General features: G+C 48.3%; 1 protein-coding gene across 3 annotated transcripts in view; it reads left to right on the top strand.

Annotated features, from left to right (window-relative positions):
- PRMT8 (protein arginine methyltransferase 8) overlaps positions 1-25,820 on the top strand; it is a 96,051-nt gene that overhangs the window by 37,924 nt on the left and 32,307 nt on the right. For 2 of the 3 annotated variants that reach the window (XM_073222856.1, XM_017670489.3), the window contains exons 2-4: positions 4,877-5,062; positions 19,623-19,778; positions 22,954-23,017. In XM_073222856.1, coding sequence (XP_073078957.1) covers positions 4,877-5,062; positions 19,623-19,778; positions 22,954-23,017 — 406 coding nt within the window. The remainder of the gene's footprint in view (positions 1-4,876; positions 5,063-19,622; positions 19,779-22,953; positions 23,018-25,820) is intronic. The other variant, XM_073222857.1, reaches the window with a different exon arrangement.

The raw sequence follows: 25,820 nt of genomic DNA, 5'->3' as shown, positions 1-25,820 counted from the left end.
TCCCGGGACAGGGCACGCCTGCCAGCTGATTGGAAGAGTGCCATCGCTTCTGCAGGAGGCTGAGCTGTGCTGACCGCCTTTGAGACCAGGGACTGAGCCACAGTCACCTCTTTTGTCCCCATGACCAATTGGGGTGAATGCTCCCACCCCACCACAATCCATTCATCCCTTTGCCTCGTGACACAGGGTATGTGGTAAACACTTTGTAAGTGGGCTGCTGGGGAAGGAGTCTCAGTAACCCCTATGGAAGAAGGGGCCTTGGCAGCAGTGTTGAATGGCAGCTAAGGGGCACAGGAGGCCCCTGTGACCCTGACCAGGCATGCTGGCTGGATCAGAGGGGACTTTTCCTTCCTTTAGTATATTTAAATGGAGTCAAGACTGGGGTCAGTGTCACACACAGAGGCTGCTTCAGCATTAGAGGTAACACACAACTTCCAAGCACAGCGTCCTTCCTGATGGGTGAGGCTGGACGGAGGTTGTCCGTTCTGCTGCCCTTTCCTGGTCGCTAGAGGTGAGGCTCAGGCCCCATATCCCTGGAGCAGGGGCAGTCGCAGAACGAGGGCTGAGAACACGTCCTCCCAAGCCTCGCTCCCTGGTCCCCTGGCAGGCCTGAGGCCCGCAGAGGAGGATGCTCTGGCGTGTCACCCTGGCCCACCCCATCCCCTCCCTCCTTCCCAGTGCGTGGCTCTCTCCCAAGCGAACCCCTCAGCCCCTCCGCGCAGGGGTTTTCCAAATCCTGAGCACAAGCCTCAGCTTCTCTCCAGGCTCCTGGGATCTCATGTCCTTTCTTTTCCCAATATTATTACCTTTTGTCTTTGACAAAAATGGTATGTGTTAAGGGCATAAGTCTTAGAAAATATAAACAAACACAAGAAAGGGAAGAATTAACTATTCCTAGTCCAACCCCCAGTGCCAATTCTGGTGCCTGGTTGAGTCTCCCCACCTCACACATGGGCATGAATAGGTTTTAACTTTAAAAATGTGACCACACTGTCTCTTCTCCTCCCGCTTGTTCTCCCCAGCCCACGGTTTACCGAGATCGTATTTCTGTGCTGTTTAACACTCTTCCATGACATTCTAATGGCTGCGCAGCCTTCTGCGTGTGGCTGCGCCTGTCTATGTGATCAGTTTTGTTTTGTGGAACCTCTAGGTTGACTCCTGCTTTTGCTGTTAGGAAGTGTTGTCATCAAATTCTTACAGCTATACGTTCATGATTCTCCATGATGTTTTCCTTAAGAGAAATTCCAAATAAAAGAGAATTACTGGATTAGAACATTTGTGCTTTTTAAGACTTTTAATGGATTTTATCAAACTACCTTCCCCCAAAAAAGCCCCACTGGAACTGCGGAGTGTTTGTAGCTTTGCAGGGAGTGAAATGTATTTGGAATTTAAAAATTATAACTTCATTTGGTTTTTATGTGAAGTTACCAGATTTCTAGGGAGGTGGAATAGTTTTGCTGCATGCTAATTTGTCATTTGTATTTATTCTCATGTGAAGTGACTGTAAGATCCTTTGCCCATTGCCAAATTGGGGGCTTTCATCTTTTTCTTATTGGTTTGTAAGAACTCTTTTTATATTAAGGGTATCAACCTTTGTCTGCCATATATGTTAGAAGGATGCTTCTCAGTTTATCATTTGCCTTTCCATTTTGTTTATGATATTAACTGATGAGAACTGCATTACTGTCTGCTTGCTAGGCATCCTTTCTTATATGACTCAATGACATTTCAAACTTAGCATATCCAAATTGAAATTCATTATTCTCCCCCAACCCCAACCTGCTCTTCCTGCTGACTTGCTTGTTTCTGTTAATGTCACCACCGTTTCCCTCATCACCCAAGCTGGAAATGTTTTTCCCACACGTTCTGTCACTTGCCTGTTCCTATGGATTCTATTTCTGCCATTTCTCTGGCAGGCAGCCCCTCTAACACAACAGGAGTTCTGGTTCTCATGATTTCTTGACTGGACTATGGAAACAGCCTCGTCAGTTCATAGCCTGCCTCTGTAGTCCCCGGTCCTGCACTCTCCATTTCCCCTCCTCACCCCTCCTGTACACTGCCACCACATTAGTCTTTCTAAAGTAGAGCTCAAGCATAGAACTCCTGGTTACAAACCACCAACAGCTCCCCCTTGTCTTGTATTTAATGACGGCCTCTTAGCCCAGCCTTAATTTCCTTTCAACGGAATCTCCCGCTGTCTCTGCCAAGTTGCTCCCAAAACAAGGTCCCTGCGTTTCCACCCCATTACCTGTTTGCACAAGCCATCCCCTCCTCCTGGAATTTGCTCCTGCCATCTACACCTACCAGAACCACTCAGAAAGCACCCTGCCCAACCCCCAGCCAGCTATCCCAGTCTTTCCTGACTCTACACTGAAGCAAATTCTCTCTCCTTTGAACACCCAGAACAATTTGTAAAACAAATCTTATTCCATTATCTGGCAGAGCCCTCAAAGGTCTCACACTTCTACTAGAGAGCAGAGTCCTTTGAGGGCACTGTTCCTACATGTCGGTTTCTTCCATGGGACACACCCAGAGGGTTGGTGCTGCTGGTGCTCAGGAGGCATTTGTAGAATGAAAAGCACCACCCCAGGTTGCTGAATGCCCAGGGATCATGGCCTCTGCTTATCCCACCCCACTCTCAGCCTCTGGGACAGGGTATGCCTGCCAGCTGATGGGCAGAGTGCCATTGCCTTTGCAGGAGGCTGAACTGGGCTGACAGCTTTTGAGACCAGGGACTGAGCCACAGTCACCTCTTTGTCCCCATGACCAACCGGGGCAAATGCCGCCTGCCCCTTTACCTCATGAATGTGATGTGTGGTACATGGTAGACACTTTGTAAGATGACTTCGCAGGGAAGAGTCTCAGTGACCCCATGGAAAAGGGGGTCTTGGCATCAGAGTTGATGGCAGCTAAGGGGTGCAGGAGGCTCTGTGACCCTGGCCACACATGCTGGCTGGATCCGCTAGGACTTTTTTCTCCTTAATATATTTAAATAGAATCAAGATTGGGGTCAGCGTCATGCACTGAGCCTTCTTCAGCTTTAGAGGTGACTCTGCAGCCAGCGCAGGAGTGTGCAGTTGACACAGTCTATTTTTAGCCTCCTGGAGACCGTGACCAACATCTCAAGTTGAGGGTGGGCACACCTGCTGCATCCTAATGAGACAGGCCCCACGCTGCTGCCAGCCAGCCCGCAGCTCGCCGACCTGAAACCTGGTGTTGCTAAACTGGGAAGCCTGCTCATTTCCCAGAGGCTGCAGCCTAGATCCACCAGGAAAATGGGACCATCACACTCCCCCAGCTCACTCCCTTCCAGTCCAGGACACAGGGCTGTCTTGGGGCTGGGTGCACAGCATGATGCAGGGAATGGCATCACTTGGATTTCTTGATCTTGCTCTGACCTAGGACCTCCCATATCCCTTACTAGAAAAGAGAACAATAACTCTGAGCTGATCCAGTTCCCAGATTCCCCGATGAGAAAACATGGCAACATGTTTCTGTTCATATAATCTGAATAATAATAATAATAATAGTAATAATAACAGCAGGCAGTGTTCTAAACTCTTTATATATAGGGACTCATTCCAACTTCTTGACAACTCCCTCAGGTGGATTTTAATATGATCTCTGTTTTATAGAGGAGGAACCTGAGGCACAGTGATGACAAATGGCTTCCCAAGGTCATTGTCAGCCAACAAGTATCATGGCTGTGTCTCAAAGCCATGAAGTGGCCCCAGGTCTGCGCGCTAACACCACACCATCTACCTCCCTATATCTATTTTTAATTTTACTAGAGCCACAATAGGATCAGAAGCCCTGGTTCCCAGCCCCAGAGGATAATACTGCCTCCTTATTCTTTAAACTTCTGCACTGCTTTGAGGCCTTCAGCCAGCTGTGCATGCACCTGGACTTCCTACCCTCCAGGCGGAGAAGGCTTTCCTCCAAGCATAGGTGTTCTTTTCGGTGAAGTTCTCTGAGCTGTCACCCTTCTCCCTCCTCCCCTTAGCCCGTGCATAAGGAGGGGCCAGTCAGGCACGGGCAGCGGCTGTGGGGTAGAGGGGGCGGCAGTTGGCCCTGGGGGGCCCTCAAAGAGCAGGAACTGGTAGGGCGCAGGCTGAAGGTGTCCATCAGGGTGGGCGTTCACACTGGAGAATGAACTTCTGCTCAGGGTCAGAGTAAACCTGTGCATCAGAAACTAGGAGGGAAGACAGCAGGTGTGAGACCCAAACCTAAGAGACCTGTGTTTTGGGGGCCAAGTGCACCTGCTGGGTGGAGAGAAGCCCATGGGCTTGCTTTTCCTAAGTGGGACTCACTGTGGCTCAACACTTACTACGACGTGTTGGGTGCTTTGCTAAGCACATCACAATGGCTAACTTGTTTTCTCCTCAATACAACTCTAGGAGATGGGGGTCATTTGACTCCCATTTTAGGGGTGGGAAGATGGTTGCACGGCTAGCAAGGGGCAGACCTGGGATTCACATCTTGTCAGCTGGCTTGGCGCCTCGCCTCTGGCTGCCATGCTGTGCGATGCTGTACATCTTCGCCTTTCTGAGGGCCTGCTGACTGCCTTGAAGGAAGGCGTTATGTTCCCACTGAACAGACGTGGAAAAAGGCCCAGATAGACCAGGTCACCCGACCAGTAAGAGATGAAACTGGGTTAAATCCAGACCATCATGGCTCCTCAGTAGCATGTCACCTCTGTGTAAATCCCAGCCCTCAGTGACTTCTGGAAAGCTAGAAGGGACCATCCACCCATTAGGAGTGGCTGCTCTGGCTGACTGGAGCCAGGCCCAGGGAGGGGAAAGAAGGAGGCGCGAGACCTCTGAGGACAGGGCCTGGATGCCACTGCTGACATGAGGCCCCGTTCTCTCGCCCTCAGGTGAGCAGTGCCCCCCCGCAGCCCCTCCAGCCCGCCATCCCACCCAAGCCTGTGCAATGTGTCCATCACGTGTCCACTCAACCCAGCTGCCCAGGACGGGGCAAGATGTCCAAGCTGCTGAACCCAGAGGAGATGACCTCCAGAGATTATTACTTCGACTCCTACGCCCACTTTGGGATCCATGAGGTAAACCATCCTGAGCTGGTGGCCGAATGGGGCAAGCTTGGCCCTCCTGTTTCATTACTATTTTCTGAGGCAGCATAACTGCTCAACTCTCTGCTGTTGTAATGTTTGTTCTCCCAGAGGCCTAAGGCCCCAGACCCTCTCTCCATCCTGTGAGCCCCTGGAAGGGGGTCAGGGCCAGGCCAGGAGCAGGTGAGTAGCTGAAGATGTGTGTCTGTGGCTCTCAGCCAGAGAGCAAGGGGTGCTTAGCATTTTACAGTCTAGCACCTGTGTCTCTTCCCAATCCTAAGCTCAGGTGATGCCGGTGAATCAGACGTCCATGGTCTTTGCTCTAGGAGCTCAGGTGCTTTCCAACTAGAGTCCCAAGACCAAAAAGGCCTCCAGTTTGTCATAATAAGGTCAGGTCTTTAGGCAGGCATGAACATGAACCCTTAAGTCCTAGACCAAGGACTGCCTCCAGGGGAAGAAAGCCCTGGACCATGTCTGACACCCTGATTGATTGTCAGGAAATTCTTGTGTCTAAATGCACATCTTATACCATGGCAGGGAAGATTTATGTTAGCTGTAGAACAGAGCAGAGCTTCGAAACAAAACTCTTCCTGGCTGTAGAGGGGGCACACACTGCTCTTACCTCCCCCTTGTCACCTCCAGCATTCTCCCAAGCCACCCCAAGTAGACACCTGACATTTACTGAGGGTTTGCTCAGTGCCTGGCACTGTTCTAAGATGCTGTATGTATTATTTCATTAAATCCTCCTAACAACTCTTTGAAGAACATATTTCTATTATCCCCTTAGAGTATGAAGAAATGATGAAAAAGGTACAAAGGCTTCCTTGCTATGTAAATGCATTTTCAAAATCAGTGTCAAAGCTCCCTTTCCCAGGTCATGAGATGCTGCTGTAAAACCTCCCTGTATAGAAACGGTGGTGCCGCCATTGCCATGGGGACGGGGTGCTGAGCCCTGTCCTAGGCTGTAAGAGGCTCAATGATAATAGCCAGCGCTTTGTTTTTGTTTTTGAGTGCTTACAACATTCTGGTTGTTGCTCCAAGCATTTTACACTATTGGCTCATGTATTCCTCAGGTCAACCCTATGAGATAGGTACTATTATCTGTTCCCATTTAACCAATGAGGATATAAGACCTTAAGAATCAAGCATCAACTTTCATTCATCCTTGTAGGTTCCTCTGGGCACAAGGTCAGGAGCTAATGAATGGTGGAGCTAGAAATTAAACCTTCACATTACGGGCCCAGGGGCTTCTTTCCTAACTACCATGCCATGTAGCCTTTAAAACAGGTTTCTCTTTATGGAAACTTTGACTCTGTTGCTGCTGGTTCTGTTGCACTTCTGTGTGGAGACAGGGTGGAGGAGGGACCCCTGGGTTCCTTCTAGGCTGGGGGCTTGTCCATCTACCCCCTGGGGACTCAAGGCTTGGCTCGCTGAGAACTGCTCTCCCAAGCACTTACGCCTGGGGCCTACCGGGGAGGGGGTGGGGCCCTGTGTTTCCCCTGGGGGTCCTGGCTCAGGAGGGCCTGGGCCACTGAGACTGTCTCTGTGACTCAGATGCCATCTCAGGGCTGTTGGGGAGCAGCTGCAGTTTCCGTGGGCCTGCTCCTCAAGTGGGTGAGGGATGGGGATGGGGTGCTGAGCCTTGTCCTAGGCTGTAAGAGGCTCTGGGGGGCAGAATGGACTTCTAAGGCTTCTCTACCTCAAGACCCTGCCCCTAATTAAAGGATGTGCCTTCCATGTGACAATTCTAACAGGCCTGTGGTTCCCAGCACTGTTTCAGGGAAGATTCCTGCAAAAAGAGACAGCAGTTGCCCAAAATAAATCCCCCAACTAGAACCAGCCAATCCTGATGTGCCCCTCAGGTCTGCCTCCCCTGGTCTTCAGGCTCCAGGGGAAGAAAGGGCCTCACCTATAGGGCCTCCTCCCATCAACTTCTTGGCCACCTGCCTCTGAATGGCCACGTCCTTGCTGGGCCATGCCTTTCACACCTAGGACGTGCTCTGCATGCTCTTAGTAAGCTCTATATTTCCTTCAGAACTTGGTTGCCCAGTCTCCAACCCAGAGCTTGGCACCTTGTCTGATTTGCAAATGTTTTTTGATGCAGATGTTAATCCAATCGCTCAAGTGATGTCTGGTCAGCACCATGGGGCCAGCATCCAGAAAAGAATGATCTCCCCTGTAAATTGGGGCACCAATAAATTACATACCAGGTACCCTCCATTTACATACCAAACTTGTACATGAGCATACATAAACATAGTGCAGCTGAACTAATAAACTTGGAGTAAAAGGTCTGCAGGTCCTGCATAAGATCTGTTTCCTAGAATAGTTTCAGCAACACTTTACATTGGGAAGTACTTCTGATTACCTAGCTCAAGTCCCTCCTGCTGTTACTGGCCATTTCTAGATTCTGGCTTTGGGGGACATGCATAGGTCTTTAAGGTAGGGGTAGCTAACTAGACTTCCATCTTCCCTGAGGTTCCCCCCACCCTCTTTGTTCTGCAAGATCATCTATTGTGAGAGGAGGTATACAGGAACATGTGGATGGACTCTTAACATTGCTCTTTGTGAGGGCCTGCTCATTTCTCGTTATCAAGCACCAGGGATCTCTGTTCCGGGCCAGATGGCTCGCGGAGATGCCTTTGCCTCCTTAGTCTGGACCAGACCCGTATCTCACCATCCGGAGCCGAGCTGGCCATTTGGCAGTCTTCTCCCATCATAACAAGAGGCTCTTGGGGCAGGCTGCTGCACTGCCAGCCTGCTGATTAATAGTGATCATTGAGTGTTTAGGAAACGTGTGCGGGATGGATTGGTTTGATTAGTCTGACAATACAAACAAACAGTGCCCGGTGTGCAGAAGGGCACTCTTGCCACCCCCCTCCCCGGGGAGCACAGCAGGAGGTGATTCTGGGCACCTGTGTTCTTCCATCCTGTGGCCCCATCCAGAGGGACTGTGTTCTCAGCCTCCAGGAGGGCCAGGGAGTGCAGACTGCAGCAGTCTGTCACAGGGCCTCGCTGAGAAGAATGGCATCTTGTAAGGGAGCAGAAGTGACAGATGTGTGCTTTCTGAGGCCTGTGCTCAGGGGGGAGGGGCCAGCTCCGTGACCTCCCAGATCCAAGCTCTGAATTCTCAGCCTCTTAGAGTCAGCACCAGGCTGGGGGCCTCAGCCGCACGAAGATTCCCAGCTGGTGGGGCTGTGCTCCCAGCCCCCAGCCCCAGGCACTGACCTCACTCCCAGTCAGTTTTCTTTTGGCAACCTTGCTGCCGGTTCTTTGAAATAGATTCTTCGGGTCCCATTTCCCAGCAATTACTCAATGTGCTATCATGTGTTTAATAGGCAGGAAAGCTGGGAGACAAAGCCATCCACAGCTGGGGGCTGGGAATCCTTTTCCATAGAGTGGCATGTTCTTGTCTGAAAGTCTGGAGACTTCTTTGGCCTGTTCTCTCCTAGGGATGATTAAAGTGGGGGTGCAGGAAGGGGAGAGGGCTTTTTCTTCTGGCAGGCCAAGCCGTGGAAGCCGTGCTTAGTCACAGCTTCTTTTCTGCCAGAACTTGTACCTTTGGACCTAACTCCTGGGATCTGTAGCCTGAAGGAAGGGGGGAAGGGACCAAAAAGTGACAAAAGGCAATGAATTAAGGGAAGCGTTCTGGAAGCTCTCCTTTAGCAACAACAGCATCTGCAGAGGTTCTGGGCCAATCTAGTTCCACCAGGGAAGGCAGGCAGGGCTTTTAGCCATGGCTACTGCTGACAGATTTCTGAAACCTTTGCCATTATTTTGCCTGCATTCCTCAACTATTATTCAACCTCAACCATTTCTTCATATGGATGAAAAGGTTCATAGCTGTCAGAGAGAGCCAGAGCTAACACTTTTATATATTCATATTTATATAAGGTACAATTTTTATATTTTATGTGTCATGTAATATTTCTATTACATGATATATATAATTATATATTTATTAACACTTATATTTATTTAATCATCACAGCAACCCTTCAAAGTAGGTACTGTTGTTATCCCATTTTCTAGATGGGGAGATTGAGGCACTGAAGACTAAATGGTGTTCTGGGTCAGACAGCTCGAAAGCATTGAAGCCATGATTTGAAGAACTATACGTGGATACATTTCTAAAATGGGTAAAAATAAAAACAATGGGTATTAATTTGCCTGAGCAATGAAACAACATCTGAAACAAGCCACCACACTTGGAATCGTCACCTGACTATGTTCATAACCACCTCACTCCCCAGACCCAGCTCTCTTCTGTGCTGGCTGAATGGGCGACTTGAATGGGGGTGTGGGTCTTCTGGAATTAGTCTCCTGGTGGGTCTCATGGAATTCGAGTCTGTTCAGCACCAGTGTCCAATAATCTTCAAAAATCCTTTTTATATTCCTCCTGTGCTGTTGCACTGCTGACTGCTTGCAGGTCCTCTTGGGGAAAACAAGGAGAAAGACAAACAGTATGCATTTCTGCTAATGTGACAAAAAGTCTTCTTCATGGGACATGACGTTTCCTTCATTCAAAGGTTTCTGGTTCTATAAACTGGCTCAAGCCCGGGAATCAATTAAGGGGCCGTGGCTCTCCGTTTTGGTGACTCAGGCCAGACTTCTGTTCACTAGACCTAGAATTCTTTGCTTAAACAGGTTAAATAAGAATTTAGTATGTGTCCCATCTATTTCTTTTGTAGAGGCACTGTGATCAACGGGCCAGCATCACAGGTCTTTGTGAGTCAGACTATTCTGATTGTGCTTTGATGCCCCTGTCCTTTACAGTCACCATGCCCACCTCATCTTTGGTGATGAAGTGCTGCAGTTTGGCCCTGGCCTCCTCAGAATCCCTATGTGATGTTATTCCCATTGCATTTAGGGAACTCGGTTCCTCGGCAGCAGTTGACATTGTGATTTCTGACCTGTACAGAACAGCGACCAGAGAGCTCTTAAAGGAAGCAAACTTCCCTCACAGCTGAGGTGAGAGGGCCGTTCTCTGGCGATGGTGAGCAGGTATCACGTGACAAAGGCATGCTGCTATTCCTATCTCCCTAGGCCTCCCTCTTCGGTATACTAAGGAAGTTCTGGCATTTCAACTTCATTCAGTGCGGGCTAACTTTGGGTCCATGTTTCAGTCTACCAACTAAACCAACTGGGAGAGGCATTCCAAGCCCCTGGAGCTAAAGCAGTGACTCCAGAATCTGCTTTGTGGGTCCATATCAATAAACGGCCTGATCCAACTTTATATCCCTTCCATCCTAATCCCACACCCTGAATATGCATTCCCATACATATTCCCCAGTTTCCATTCTAAGTCAGTGGGAAGCCGTGAGTTCTTTTGGTGTGTATCACATCTCGTGAGTCTCACTTTATACCTTGCCCTTTGGGGCCTGAGTGGAGTTGAGTCTTGTTACAGGGCTAGTAGTAAAGAAGGTTGCCAGGGGTGGGTCCTGAGAGAACCAGCCATACCTTGCAAGCAATGACCTCAAGGGGAGGCAATACGATTCTTCAGGGAAAGGAAAACTAACCCCCTCAGGCAAGCGTAGAAGAAGCTTCTACCGGCAGAGGTGGCTTTGTGTAATTTATGGGCTTGAGGCACCAGCTTCATCAGAATATGCCCGTATATTCCCATACCAATTTTCAGGATCCCATTCCTGCCACACAGATGCCTCAACTTTAACAAAAGAGACCCTGTGAAGATGGGAAATCAGTATGTGCTGTAATTTAGGTGTTTGCAGGAAAAAAGATGTAAAATTCTCTTCATTCATAAGTGACAAGATTTTTTACATAGAAAAATGAAGAATCTACAAAAAAAATCCTACTAGAAGTAACAAGTGCAGTGAGAAAGCCTGCAAAATACAAGGTCAATATGTAGACAAACATAAGACAATTGGAAAGTGAAATTTAAAGAATATTATATGCAGTACTATGAAGTAAAATAGTTAAGAATAAATTTAATGAAAGACATGCAAGACATCCACACTGAAACCTATAAAATATTACAGAGAGAAAGAAGACCTAAATAAATGGAGAGTTGTATCAGTATTCTTGGATTGTAAGACTCAATACTGCTGTCAGTTCTCCCCAAACTGATCTATAAAGTTAATGCAGTTACAGCCAACCCCAGGAGGCTATTCTGTATAAATCAACAAGCAGATTCTAAGATGTATACGGAAATGCAATGGACCTAGAAAAACCAAAATAATCTTATAAAAGAAGAATTAATTTGGACGACTTACACGACTGTATTTCAAAGTTAAAATAAACCTCGAGTAACCAAGTTGGTATTGAATGGTGTATTAATGGAAGAGATCTTAGAACCCAACATGTGCAGTCAACTGATTTTTGACAAAAGAAGCAAGTTAATTTAATAGGGGAAATGATAATAATCTATACAGCAAATGGTGCTTGAGCCATCTATTTGTATGAAAAAAAAAATGAGCCTGCATCTCCTACTTACACCATATACTGAATTAATTTGACATGAATCAGAGACCTAAAATTAAAACTTCTGGAAGAAAAAGTAGGAGAATAGCTTTGTGACCTTGGGGTAGACAAAGATTAGGCAGGACACTAAAAGCTCTTATAATAAAAAAAAAGCTGAAAAAATTAGTCTCTATCAAAACTAAAAACTGCTCTTCAACAGACACTAAGAAAATGAAAAGGTAAACCACAGAGTAGAAGATATTCACAGTGGTATATCTGACAAAGGTTTGTTGCCAAAGTATATAAACTCCTATAATTCAACAAGGAAAAGACAAATAGCTCAAGAAAAAAAAAATACTTGAACAGACACATCACAAAAGAAAATAGGTATGAATAGCCAGTGAGTACTTGAAAAAGTTATCGATGTCAACAGTCATGGAAATGCAGTTAAAACTACAATGAGACGCTATTTCACATTCACTAGTTTAACTAAAATTAAAGACTGATAATAACTTCCTGGCATGTGAAGCAGTTTGAACTCTTATGAAAATAAACACCTCCCCTGAGATCTAGCAAATCCATTTCTAGGTTATCTGCCAAAAGGAAGAGAAAATATATATCCTCAAAAATATTTATGCAAGGGATCACAGGAAGATGGCAGCGTGAGCAGTTCAGAGGAAATCTCCTCCCCAAAACATATATATTTATGAAAATACAATAAATACAACTATTCCTAAAAGAGACACCAGTGGATGCAGTACAACAGCCAGGATACATCTACATCTGTGAGAACTCAACATCACATGAAGAGGGTAAGATACAAGCCATGGCCAGGCGGGACCTGAACGCTCCCCCACCCCAGAACCTGGAGGGAAGAAAGGAGTCAGAACAGGGAGGGAGTGAAAGCCCAGGACTGCTAAACAACCAGCTCTAGAAATCCACACCCGGAGCGCAGACACAAGGTGCACGGTGTGCTGGATATTAGAGAAATGGAAAAGCAAAACCTGTGGGCAGGTCCCTGCAACTGGCACCCCTGAGACAAAAGAAAAGCGAGTGCTTTCTGCAAATCTTAAAGAGATAGGGACCCCATAGCTGAACAAAGTAGTCCCGGCACACTTAGCCAGCAGCTAGGAATCCTGGGGAACCTTAGACACCCTAAACCCCAGGGAGGCAGCGCAGCTCTGAAGCTCCTCATGGTACTAAGCAGCCTGCCAATCGTTCCTCCAACTGGCTCGGACCCTGACACACTGGCCCAGCGGGAGACTGGTAGCACGTGCCAGGGGCAGCTGCACCGGAAGGGACTGGGAGCAGATCACGTGTGCCTACAGCAACAGAGGAGACCAGGAGAGGCTCGTGCGAGCCCGCAACAGCGGCAACCAAACAGCCCAGGTATGGATTGCACGCACCGGCAGTAGTGGGGCCAGAGGAGCCCGGTAGAGGCCCGCGCGGGAGAGCCCCGCACGCACCTACAGCAGAGCCATAGGGAGCAGGCGCACTCCCAGCAGTCGACCAGAATCCCAGCCCAACGCACAGCCGCCCGGGCCAGACCCAAAAGCCGTTGCTGGCACACAGCTGCCCGGCAGGGGTGCTGCCAGCATGGAGGAGCGCACCTGTCATGCCTGCCACTCCCCACAGGGCTCCGCGCTGCTCTGACGGAGGCCCTGCCCACAGCAGCTTAGGGGACTAACCCGGTGGCTGCTCCAGGAGTGCAGGTAACTGACACAGGCAGTGGAGAAGGCCAAGGCATCCATTAAGCAGGAAAGGACTTTCTTCTCCCAGCTGACACACCTGCAACCTGCCTACAACCACCACTATCACCATGAAAAGGCAAAAAAATTTAGTCCAGTCCAAGAGAGTTCAGACAACACCTGAGAGAGGAGCTGCAGTGACAGACCTAACCAGTCTCCCTGAAAAAGAATTTAAAATAAAAATCATAAACATGCTGACAGAGCTGCAGAGAAATATTCAAGAGCTAAGGGATGAAGTTCGGAGGGAGATTACAGAAGTGAAACAAACTCTGGAAGGATTTATAAGCAGAATGGATAAGATTCAAGAGGCCATTGATGGAATAGAAACCAGAGAACAGGAACTCATAGAAGCTGATGCAGAGAGGGATAAAAGGATCTCCAGGAATGAAATAATATTAAGAGAACTGTGTGACCAATCCAAAAGGAACAATATCCACATTATAGGGGTACCAGAAGAAGAGAGAGAAAAAGGGATAGAAAGTGTCTTTGAAGAAATAATTGCTGAAAACTTCCCCAAACTAGGGGAGGAAATAGTTGCTCAGGCTACGGAGGCACACAGAACTCCCGAGAGACGGGACCCAAAGAGGACAGCACCAAGACACATAATAATTAAAATGGCAAAGATCAAGGACAAGGACAGAGTATGAAAGGCAGCCAGAGAGAGAAAAAAGGTCAACTACAAAGAAAAACCTATCAGGCTATCATCAGACTTCTCGACAGAAACCTTACAGGCCAGAAGAGAATGACATGATACATTTAATGCAATGAAACAGAAGGGCCTCGAACCAAGGATACTGTATCCAGCACGATTATCATTTAAATATGAAGGAGGGATTAAACAATTCCTGGACAAGCAAAAGTTGAGGGAATTTGCCTCCCACAAACCACCTCTACAGGGCATCCTACAGGGACTGCTCTAGATGGGAGCACTCCGAAAAAGAGCACAGAACAAAACACCCAACATATGAAGAATGGAGGAGGAGGAATAAGAAGGGAAAGAAATAATCATCAGACTGTGTTTATAATAGCTCAGTAAGCGAGTTAAGTTAGACAGTAAGGTAGTAAACAAGCTAACCTTGAACCTTTGTTAACCATGAATCTAAAGCCTGCAATGGCAATAAGTACATATCTTTCAATAATCACCCTAAATGTAAATGGACTGAATGCACCAATAAAAAGACACAGAGTAATAGAATGGATAAAAAAGCAAGACCCGTCTATATGCTGCTTACAAGAGACTCACCTCAAACCCAAAGACATGCACAGATTAAAAGTCAAGGGATGGAAAAAGATATTTCATGCAAACAACAGAGAGAAAAAAGCAGGTGTTACAATACTAGTATCAGACAAAATAGACTTCAAAACAAAGAAAGTAACAAGAGATAAGGAAGGATATTACATAATGATAAAGGGGTCAGTCCAACAAGAGGATATAACCATTATAAACATATATGCACCCCACTACAGGAGCACCAATATATGTGAAACAAATACTAACAGAATTAAAGGAGGAAATAGAATGCAATGCATTCATTTTGGGAGACTTCAACACACCACTCACTCCAAAGGACAGATCCACCAGACAGAAAATAAGTAAGGACACAGAGGCACTGAACAACACACTAGAACAGATGGACCTAATAGACATCTATAGAACTCTACATCCAAATGCAACAGGATACACATTCTTCTCAAGTGCACGTGGAACATTCTCCAGAATAGACCACATACTAGGCCTCAAAAAGAACCTCAGTAAATTCCAAAAGATTGAAATCCTACCAACCAACTTTTCAGACCACAAAGGTATAAAACTAGAAATAAATTGTACAAAGAAAGCACAAAGGCTCACAAACACATGGAGGCTTAACAACATGCTCATAAATAATCAATGAATCAATGACCAAATTAAAATGGAGATCCAGCAATATATGGAAACAAATGACCACAACAACACAAAGCCCCAACTTCTGTGGGACGCAGCAAAAGCAGTCTTAAGAGGAAAGTATATAGCAATTCAGGCATATTTAAAGAAGGAAGAACAATCCCAAATGAATAGTTTAATGTCGCAATTATCGAAATTGGAAAAAGAAGAACAAATGAGGCCTAAGGTCAGCAGACAGAGAAACATAATAAAGATCAGAGAAGAAATAAATAAAATTGAGAAGAATAAAACAATAGAAAAAATCAATGAAACTAAGAGCTGGTTCTTTGAGAAAATAAACAAAATAGATAAGCCTCTAGACAGACTTATTAAGAGAAAAAAAGAGTCAACACACATCAACAGATTCAGAAATGAGAAAGGAAAAATCACGACTGACCCCACAGAAATACAAAGAATTATTAGAGAATACTATGAAAACCTATATGCGAACAAGCTGGAAAACCTAGGAGAAATGGACAACTCCCTAGAAAAATACAAGCTTCCAAGACTGACCCAGAAAGAAACAGAAAATCTAAACAGACCAGCACCGAAATTGAAGCAGTAATTTAGAAACTACCCAAGAACAAAACCCCCGGGCCAGATGGATTTACCTTGGAATTTTATCAGACATACAGAGAAGACATAATACCCATTCTTCTTAAAGTTTTCCAAAAATAGAAGAGGAGGGAATACTCCCAAACTCATTCTATGAAGCCAACATCACCCTAATACCAAAACCAGGCAAAGACCCCACCAAAAAAGAAAACTACAGACCAATATCCCTGATGAACATAGATACAAAAATACTCAACAAAATATTAGCAAACCAAATCCAAAAATACATCAAGAGGATCATGCACCATGACCAAGTGGAATTCATTCCAGGGATGCAAGGATGGTACAACATTCGAAAATTCATCAACATCATCCACCACATCAACAAAAAGAAAGACAAAAACCACATGATCATCTCCATAGATGCTGAAAAAGCATTCGACAAAATTTAACATCCATTCATGATAAAAACTCTCAACAAAATGGGCATAGAGGGCAAGTACCTCAACATAATAAAGGCCATATATGATAAACCCACAGCCAACATCATACTGAACACTTTTCCTCTGAGATCGGGAACAAGACAGGGATGCCCACTCTCCCCACTGTTATTTAACATAGTACTGGAGGTCCTAGCCACGGCAATCAGACAAAACAAAGAAATACAAGGAATCCAGATTTGTAAAGAAGAAGTCCAACTGTCACTATTTGCAGATGACATGATATTGTACATAAAAAACCCTAAAGACTCCACTGCAAAACTACTAGAATTAATATCGGAATTCAGCAAAGTTGCAGGATACAAAATTAACACACAGAAATCTGTGGCTTTCCTATACACTAACAATGAACTAATAGAAAGAGAGATCAGGAAAACAATTACATTCACAATAGTGTCAAAAAGAATAAAATACCTAGGAATAAACCTAATCAAGGAAGTGAAAGACCTATACCCTGAAAAATACAAGACACTCTTAAGAGAAATTAAAGAGGACACTAACAAATGCAAACTCATCCCCTGCTCTTGGCTAGGAAGAATTAATATCGTCAAAATGGCCATCCTGCCCAAAGCAACATACAGATTTGATGCAATCCTTATCAAATTACTAACAGCATTCTTCAATGAACTGGAAAAAATAGTTCAAAAATTCATATGGAATGGCCAAAGACCCCAAATAGCCAAAGCAATCCTGAGAAGGAAGAATAAAGTGGGGGGGGGGTCTTGCTCCCCAACTTCAAGCTCTACTACAAAGCCACAGTAATCAAGACAATTTAGTACTGGCATAAGAACAGAGCCACAGACCAGTGGAACAGAATAGAGACTCCAGACATTAACCCAAACATATATGGTCAATTAATATTTGATAAAGGAGCCATGGACATACAATGGGGAAATGACAGTCTCTTCAACAGATGGTGCTGGCAGAACTGGACAGCTACATGTAAGAGAATGAAACTGGATCACTGTCTAACCCCATACACAAAAGTAAATTCTAAATGGATCAAAGACCTGAATGTAAGTCATGAAACCATAAAACTCTTAGAAAAAAACATAGGCAAAAATCTCTTGACATAAACATGAGTGACTTCTTCATGAACATATCTCCCCAGGGAAAGGAAACAAAGGCAAAAATGAACAAGTGGGACTATATCAAGCTGAAAATCTTCTGTACAGCAAAGGACACCATCAATAGAACAAAAAGGTATCCTACAGTATGGGAGAATATATTCATAAATGACATATCCAATAAGAGGTTGACATCCAAAATATATAAAGAGCTCACACACCTCAACAAACAGAAAGCAAATAATCCAATTAAAAAATGGGCAGAGGAGCTGAACAGACAGTTCTCTAAAGAAGAAATCCAGATGGCCAACAGGCACATGAAAAGATGCTCCACATTGCTTGTCATCAGAGAAATGCAAATTAAAACCACACTGAGATGTCACCTCACACCAGTAAGGATGGCTACCATCCAAAAGACAAACAACAACAAATGTTGTGAGGTTGTGGAGAAAGGGGAACCCTGCTATACTGCTGGTGGGAATGTAAATTAGTTCAACAATTGTGGAAAGCAGTATGGGCGTTCTTCAAAATGCTCAAAATAGAAATACCATTTGACCCAGGAATTCCACTTCTAGGAATTTACCCTAAGAATGCAGCACTCCAATTTGAAAAAGACAGATGCACCCCTATGTTTATCGCAGCACTATTTACAATAGCCAAGATATGGAAGCAACCTAAATGTCCATCACTAGATGAATGGATAAAGAACATGTGGTACATATGCACAATAGAATATTATTCAGCAATAAGAAGAAAACAAATCCTGCCATTTGCAACAACATGAATAGAGCTAGAGGGTATTATGCTCAGTGAAATAAGCCAGGCAGAGAAAGACAAGTACCAAATGATTTTACTCATATGTGGAGTATAAGAACAAAGGAAAACTGAAGGAACAAAACAGCAGCAGAATCACAGAACCTAAGAATGGACTAACAGTTACCAAAGGGAAAGGGACTGGGGAGGATGGGTGGGAAGGGAGGGATAAGGGCGGGGAAAAAAAGAGGGCATTATGATTAGCATGTATAGTGTGTTGGGGGCACAGGAGGGCTATGCAACACAGAGAAGACAGGTAGTAATTTTACAGCACTGCAGATGGACAGTGACTGTGAAGGGGTATGTAGGGGGGACTTGGTGAAGGGGCGAGACTAGTAAACATAATGTTCTTCATGTAATTGTAGATTAATGATACCAAAATAAAAAATATATATTTATGCAAGACTGTTCCTAGTAGCTTTATTGAAAACAATACAAACCTCCATCAACAAGTGAACAGATAAATATATTGTATGTTCTCACAGTGGAATACTAGTCAATGTCAAGGATAAGAAAAAAGGAACAAACCTTAGATACATGCAGCAAAATGAAGAAATCTCAAAAACCGTAAAATGAGGAAAAGAAACCAGACACTGGAGTGTACAACCAGTATGATTCAATTTATATTAATTCTATATGAAGTAACTACTGGACATTCTATTTATATGAAGGCAGAAGGAAGCTTTGGTGATGAAGTTGAATGACTGGTTGTCTGGGTAGGGGTGAAGAGATTGACTGCAAAGGGCATTACAATTTTCTGAAGTGATGGAAATGTTCTCTGTTTCAGTTATGGTGGTGGTTACACAGGTGTACATTTGTCAAAACTCTTATGTTGAATTCTACATTTAAAACCTGTGCTTTTTATTGTATGCAAGTTATACTTTAAAATTGTTCTTAAAAAAAAATCCTGGTGCTATTGGTGTCGAGTTAGAAGTGTTTGCTGATACCTAGAATGGTCAAAGACCCCTGCCTCATCGCCATACACACATTAATCATGTTCTCGTTGGGCTGGAGACAGTTGTAACAGATAATCTACTTTCTCACCACAAAGCACTTAAATAATGGTGGATAAAGGAACACACCTTCTATTCTTCAAAACAAGCAAACAAAAGAAATACACATGCCCTCCCCCTGCCCAAATAAAAACATGAAACTCCTTGATAACTTGTTCAGCAACAATTCTCTCACTGTGGCAGAAAATCCTGTTGCAGGTGTAATTTAAGTCTCAAGCTGCATTGCATTGATCTTTCCTGTTGTTCTTTGGTAAATTGGAGCTCTCCCAGGTCTGGACATGAGTTTCTCCCCTGAGAATACCAAGCTTCTTCCTCAGGCAGAGTTTTGAGGCTGTAGCTGTTTGTAATGGTGCAGGGAACCCCTGGCCCAGCTGTTCTGTAATACTATTCTGCGGCTCTGCTGAATGACATCGTTGAGATCCCTGAAGAATTTGGTGAAACAGTCCTGGGGCCCGTGCCCTTGGGGTATTCCCCAGGGCCTTGCATACACTAACATTGCCTTTTTCTTTCTCCCATACAGGAAATGCTGAAGGATGAGGTGCGGACGCTCACTTACCGGAACTCCATGTACCACAACAAGCATGTGTTCAAGGACAAAGTGGTGCTGGATGTTGGAAGCGGTACCGGGATCCTTTCCATGTTTGCTGCCAAAGCAGGGGCCAAGAAGGTGTTTGGGGTGAGCACACACCCCTGCCCTCCACAGAGCTGGCCCCAGCCCTCGGCCTTCACCAGCTCTTCCTAAAAGGACCAACCCCGGTGCAATCCTGGGCCACACCCTCAAGGAGTGGAGAAAACCAAGTGTGAGTCTCAGGAGGTGGGGCAAGTCCCGGGCTCCTGGCTCCTCGCCCTGGTGACTGCTGACACGGGGGAGGATTTTTGACTTTTGGGAAGCCATGCCTATATCACCATTACTTTAGAGTGCTTGAGAGGCAGCGCAGTGTTGGTCTCACATGTGAGCTCTGGTTTGAGTCTCTGCTCTGCCTCTCGCAGGGCGTGTGACCCTGGGCAAGCCGCTGCCCTGCACCTTGGACCCCCCACCTATGAAAAGGGTGGATGACAGTGCCTTGCCCATGGGCTGGCTGCAAGGGGCAAATGAGTGTGATGCATGTGTGAAGTGCTCAGAACAGGGCCTGGCACATGGCAAATGCCCAGTGTTTATTAGAGTTGCTGGGATGAGGCCCTAGGAGATAATAAGATGAATAAGGGCAAGTCGGTAGATTTAGATTCCACTGCTCTGGCTGCTGCACCCTCTCCAGCTAGAAGTGGAGGCCAAGCCTCTGGGAAGCCTCCTGGCCTCCCTGCAGCTCCCGCAATGCAGCTGCCCATGGCCTGACGACAGAGGGGCTGGGGGTGGGGGGGGTGCCTGGAGCTGGGAAAAACTGGGACAAAGATCTCTGAGCTTCTGGCTGATGTTTGAAAAAATGATGTGGGTCCAAGGCTGGAAAATGGGACTTGATCTTGATCGAAGGGGCCATGCTACAAACTTCCAGCCCGTGTAGGAAACAGCCGTGCGTGGGGCCCATGGGCTGTGAGCCGTGGGTAGGGGCTTCATTCTCCGTGCAGCGCTGGGTCACCTTAGCCTGGCACTCGAGGCTCCCAGGTTGACGGGTGCTCTCCAAATGCCCTTGGCCACCCAGCCTCAGAGGCCAGCCCCTTGGTTCCCAGAGGGACAGCATCCTGCTCCCCTGACTTGGGAGGCACTTGGCCTTGGCTATAAGGGTCTTCTGGAGAACTGGACTGTCCTCAAGTCACCTCTGGTGTAGCCTTGCCTGGAGAAGCCATGATGTCTCAGCTGAGGCACGTGTTGCAGATATGGGGCCAATCTGGATGCCCAGGTCAAGCCCTGACGTCACCACGGTAGTGCCCGTTCCTGCCTTCCAGCCTTCCTCCACAAGGCCCTCCTCCCCAGGATGGAGGCATCAGGCCAAGGGACAGACTCTACCACCCCTGGGGGCCCGGAGCCTCAGGGCTGGACTTGGGCCAGGCGATCCCGCCTTTTCTCCAGTGCTGGGGTCTGAGCTGGGGGCCTGGGCAGCAGGTGAAAGCAAGGCTGCCTGTCACTGGCCTCCAGGTCCCTGGGGCTCCAGCTAAGGTGCTGTCAGGAGGCTCCCATTCAGTGCCTTCCAGTTTTGGGGACCTGGCCCAGTCTGTGCACCTCTGGCCTTTGCTGCAACTGCTCGTCCAAGAACAGCTTACCGCATCCAGCTGGGCTGCTTTCCCGATGGCTCATTTCTCAGGCTCTCCTGTGCCAGGCACCCCCTCCACCCACCCCAGGTGCAGGAGATGGGCTAGCAGGAGAGAGGGGGACAGATAGAGTGGAAGGGACAGGGAGGGAGGGAGGGAGATGGACGGAGAGGGAGAAACAGTTGACAAAGGCAGAAAATGAAGACAGTGAAACAAGGATAAAGAAAGAGACAGATGTGAAGAGGGAAATGGAGAGCAAGACAGAAAGACAAACAGACTGAGAGACAAGCCAGAGGAAAGAAGACACAGGAGCTGAAGGAAGGGCGGGGAGAGGAGGGGAGTGCAGGGGGAGGGACGGGGGGGGGGGCAGGCAGGAGGGGGAGGAGGAGGGAGAGAGTGGGAGCAGCTCCTCCCTGGCTTGGGCAGGGGTTCCCAGCTCTCCACAGCCGCGTGGACAGGGCCTGTGGCTTGACTTAGGGTAAAACCTGAGGAACCTGAGGAACAGTTGTCCGGTGGCAGAGGCTGGGCGTGAACCCGGCTCAGATGCCCTGCTCTGCACCGCTGAGCTCAGGAGCCTCCTGCAGACCCACAGTCACATGGCAAAGAGGGGAAAGGCCTGGCAGGAGACAGTCCCACGGGCAGTGGAAGGCAGGGCCACAGGACAAGGATAGGGCCTGCGCCCTAGCCAGGCTGCTGCCTCTAATGCAGTGACCCCTTCCCGGCCCTGTAAGTGGCCTCAGCCACCCCAAGGCCTCAATGGGGCTGGTAGTGCCCCTCAGGGCCCTTGGGCACTGTCCCCAAGGCCCTGGGACACTCTGGGGCTGCTGGAGTGTCAAGGTGAGTGATGCCCCAGGGCCTTAGTACGGGCAGCCTCTGCGGGGAGCCAGCATCAAAGGTGAGAAGGGCTCTTGGCAGCTGCCCCTCAGTTTCCGCACCCCTGCTCCTGCCCTCCGCCCCACCTCTCCAGCCCTGCCCACCCTGGGCCTGCAGGTTCCCCGCGGGGACTTGATCCCCTGACACCCCCACAAGGTCCTGCTCTCTGCTGATGGTGAACTACATTTCTCAAATACCTTGGCGCTTTGCTTAGGACATTTTGGGAGCCTGGAAAGATGTGCAGATTAAAGGGAATCAATTCTTTGAAAGGTAGAGACCAAGGAGGGACTGAGCATTAACCTGTGTGTGATGTGCGGGGTGGGGAGAAGGGCTCTTGAGACTGGCCCTGAGACCTGACCTGCCATTTTCCAGACAGTCTCTATCCTGGAATGTGCACATTTTAACCAGGGAGGGCTGGGGGCCCTGGTGAGGACAATGTCCAGGGAGCCTCACAGCAGCTCTGCCTTCCCGCGTGCTCTTTGGACAGGATGGCTGCGCCACCCACCGTTCTCTGGCCAGGGGAGGGAGGCCTGCCAGCTCCTCCCGAGCCTGTGGCTCAGGGACCAGGCCCTCCGTTGCTGACAGTGGCTGGTATCGGCTTTGAGGCAAAGGCAGCTCCATGTAGTGGAAGAGCCACTGGCCTGCAAGTAGTTATTAATCTGCCACAAACAAGCTGCATGGCTGAGGGCGAGTCGCTGCCCCTGGAGGTCCCCGCTTCCCGGTCTGTTGGGTTTTGGTGTCGGACGTGCTGCGATTTGTCTGAGCCCTATTCCTTTGTCCTGTGTCCTCTCTAGATTGAATGCTCCAGTATCTCCGACTACTCAGAGAAGATCATTAAGGCCAACCACTTGGACAACAGTAAGATGGACCTCCAGTGTGTTTTCCCAGGGAGGGAGGGGGTGAAGGGACTTGTGCTTTCTTGTTTGGGTGGCACAGACCGGCAGGAGAGGGAGGGGCACAGCGCAGCGACTGCTGCAGGTGGAGCCCAGCTAGCTGCCTGCCCACAGGGGTCTGAGGTTCCTGTCTGTGCCATGTCTACCATGGGCTCCGCTTCCGGGAAGCTCGGTCTGTGGCTATTAGCTGCCGTCTCCCCGCTTGGTGCAGCTGGAGGCTTCTTGCTGACGTTCGCAAAAGGGCAGCTATTCCTTCTCCCCCTCTTCCTTCGCCACAACCCTCACCCTGCCTTTCCCTGGCAGCCAGCCATCGGCACCCCAGCAGACCCTGGGCGCTGCCTGTGGGGAGACACCGTCCCCTACTGCCCACAGGCCCTGGGGGTTGGGGGAACCTTGACAATAAGGTTGCCCTTCGGGGCGGGACCTTCTTCAGGCTGGATTCTGAATAGAAAGAGCAATGCCTTTCCTGCCTCCCCTTTCTTCCCCTGCGTTCCAACATCCCCGCGGGGCCCATGCTGGGGAATGCTAAGGGATCACGTAATGTAAGAACCGAGGAGTGGCCCTTGACTTTGGCCATGTGGAGGCTATCATGTTATCAACAAGAGCAGACTCAATGCCAGGGTGGGGACCAAGGTCCAGCTGGGGCGAGTTAAGGAGAGACCATGAAGGAGGCTCTGAATCAGTCTTCTCGCTGTGATGGGGCACAGAAAATGGAACTGCAGCTGCAGGAGGATGTGGGGCTGAGGAAAGGAGTTGCTTTTTTAGAGATAGGAGATAGGAAAGTGCATGTATATGATTCCATTGTCCAGTGGAGACAGAAAAATTGGAGATGCCGGAAAAGTAGGTCCAGGAGCAACGCCCCTGAGAAGGTGAGAGGCAAGGGGTCCAGCAGGCGGGGGGCAGGAGCGGGGGCGGCTGGCCTTTGTCTGGAGTAGGGACCGTTTAACCCCAGGAACTGATGGGCAGTGGGGCATGCAGGTCCAGATGGAGGTGGGCTGCTGGTGGAAGGCCTCCGGTTTGCTGCTTCCATTTTCTCAACAAAGGATGAGACAGTCACTGGCAGGGATGAAGGGCAGGAGAGGGAATGAATGGTCTCCCAGGGGAGAAGGAAGGCAAACAGTCAAGGCCAGTGGGGATCCCTGGGGAGCTGGCAGCACCTGGAGTCACTGACACAGACACACAGTGGGGCTCCCATCTCCCGCTGTGTGGTTTTGCATTTACAGTGCCCCACAGTGAGAGTGGGTGGGGAGGAGGGCCACCCGGGCGGGGCTGTGCTGGGAGGACACAAAAGGGGAGTGGGGCCAGGGGCTAGTGGTGGTAATGTCTGTGGACTCTAAGCTGGGTGAGGAGGGGTGACCAGAGCGGAGGTGGGAAAGGCTAGGGCAATGGCGGGCAACATGGGGGTCCAGGATCTGGGGTCCAGAGGCCTCCTCCAGCCTGAGTCAGGCAGATGTTGGTCAGTGACACCCCGACCTCTGGCCTTGTATCCAGCCTCTCTCTGTTCTCTCAGGGGAGCCAGATCTCTTCTGTACATGCCTCAGAAAAGTACCTGACCTGGGCAGAGGTGACTTAAGATGGAAAAAGAAATGCTTTCTCTGAGAGGGCGACACAGCCTGGCATCCCTGAGTTCTCATCTCATCCCCCCTGCCCAGTTCTGTGCAGTAGGGAAGCAGTTTCCCCATTTAACAGATGTGAAAGCTGTGGTTTGAAGATTTAGGGTAGAGCCTTGGTCCTGAGTCTTGCTCCTGAAGTGTATCTGCACTGATGTGGAAGCAGCGGAGTGCTTGCCAGTCAGTCCTGAAGATGAAAAGGAACTCCTCTTGGCCAGGGAGGGAGGTTCAAACAGATGTGGAATCCGATTTCCTCCAGGGCTCGAGTCTCATCCTGGGCCCCTGGGGGCCTTCAGAGACACTCAGGCCCTGCCCTGCCTCTGAACAGGGTTTGTGTGGCCCTCCAAGGACCTGCCTGGCCCTAACTTGTCTTCTGTCTCTTGCTGCCAGCCAGCCCCTGGGCTCTGGACCCACAGCCTCCCTGGCTCCCCTCCCTCCTCTGCCTTGCAGGGAGCGGCCACTGCCCCGCAGCCACTGGGAGCAGAGCGGGGACAGAGAAGGGGATGTACCTGTGGCAGCTGAGCAGTCCCTGCCCTTCAGGAGGAGGGCAAGCCTGGCTCCGGAGGCTTGCCAGGAAAAAGAGTCCCACGCAGCCCCCAAGCCTGTCCAGGCCCCTCTCTCCCCTCTCCTGATTTGGATTCCTGTAATTTTTAATTCCCCTTTCCATCCTTGGCCTTCCTTTTTCTAAATTTTTTTTTAACCTTTGAAACATTCCTACTTACAGAAAATATGCAAATATAGCTGCTTTTTTTTTCTTTGAGACATTTGAGAGTAAGTTGTTGTTGTGATCCCCCATCATCCATGAACACATGCATGTGCATTTTCTACAAGGGCGTTTTCCTACGTAGCCACATTGTAACCACTTGCATCAGGAGATTAACATCAGTAGGTCATCTTCATCTAGTGCTCAGGGCTGGTCATGTTTTGCCAGTGGCTGTGACAGTATCCTTCATGGTGAAAGGATGCTGTTGCCAATCACATGGTGTGTTTGGTTTCATGTGTTAGTTTCCTTCAGGACTTTCCCTCAACTTCCATGGTCTTGATGCTAGAAGGTCAGAGGGCAGCATTCTGTAGGGGAGCCCTCAGTTTGGGGATGTGTGATGCTTCCACACCATGGGCCTCAGGTCACGCGTTCGGCAGGAGCGCTGCCGGCGTGGG

Source organism: Manis javanica, chromosome 15 (genome assembly GCF_040802235.1).
Source record: "Manis javanica isolate MJ-LG chromosome 15, MJ_LKY, whole genome shotgun sequence".
Lineage (NCBI taxonomy): Eukaryota > Metazoa > Chordata > Mammalia > Pholidota > Manidae > Manis > Manis javanica.
Note: the sequence above shows the minus strand (reverse complement) of the source record. Positions and strands in the feature narration are given on the sequence as shown.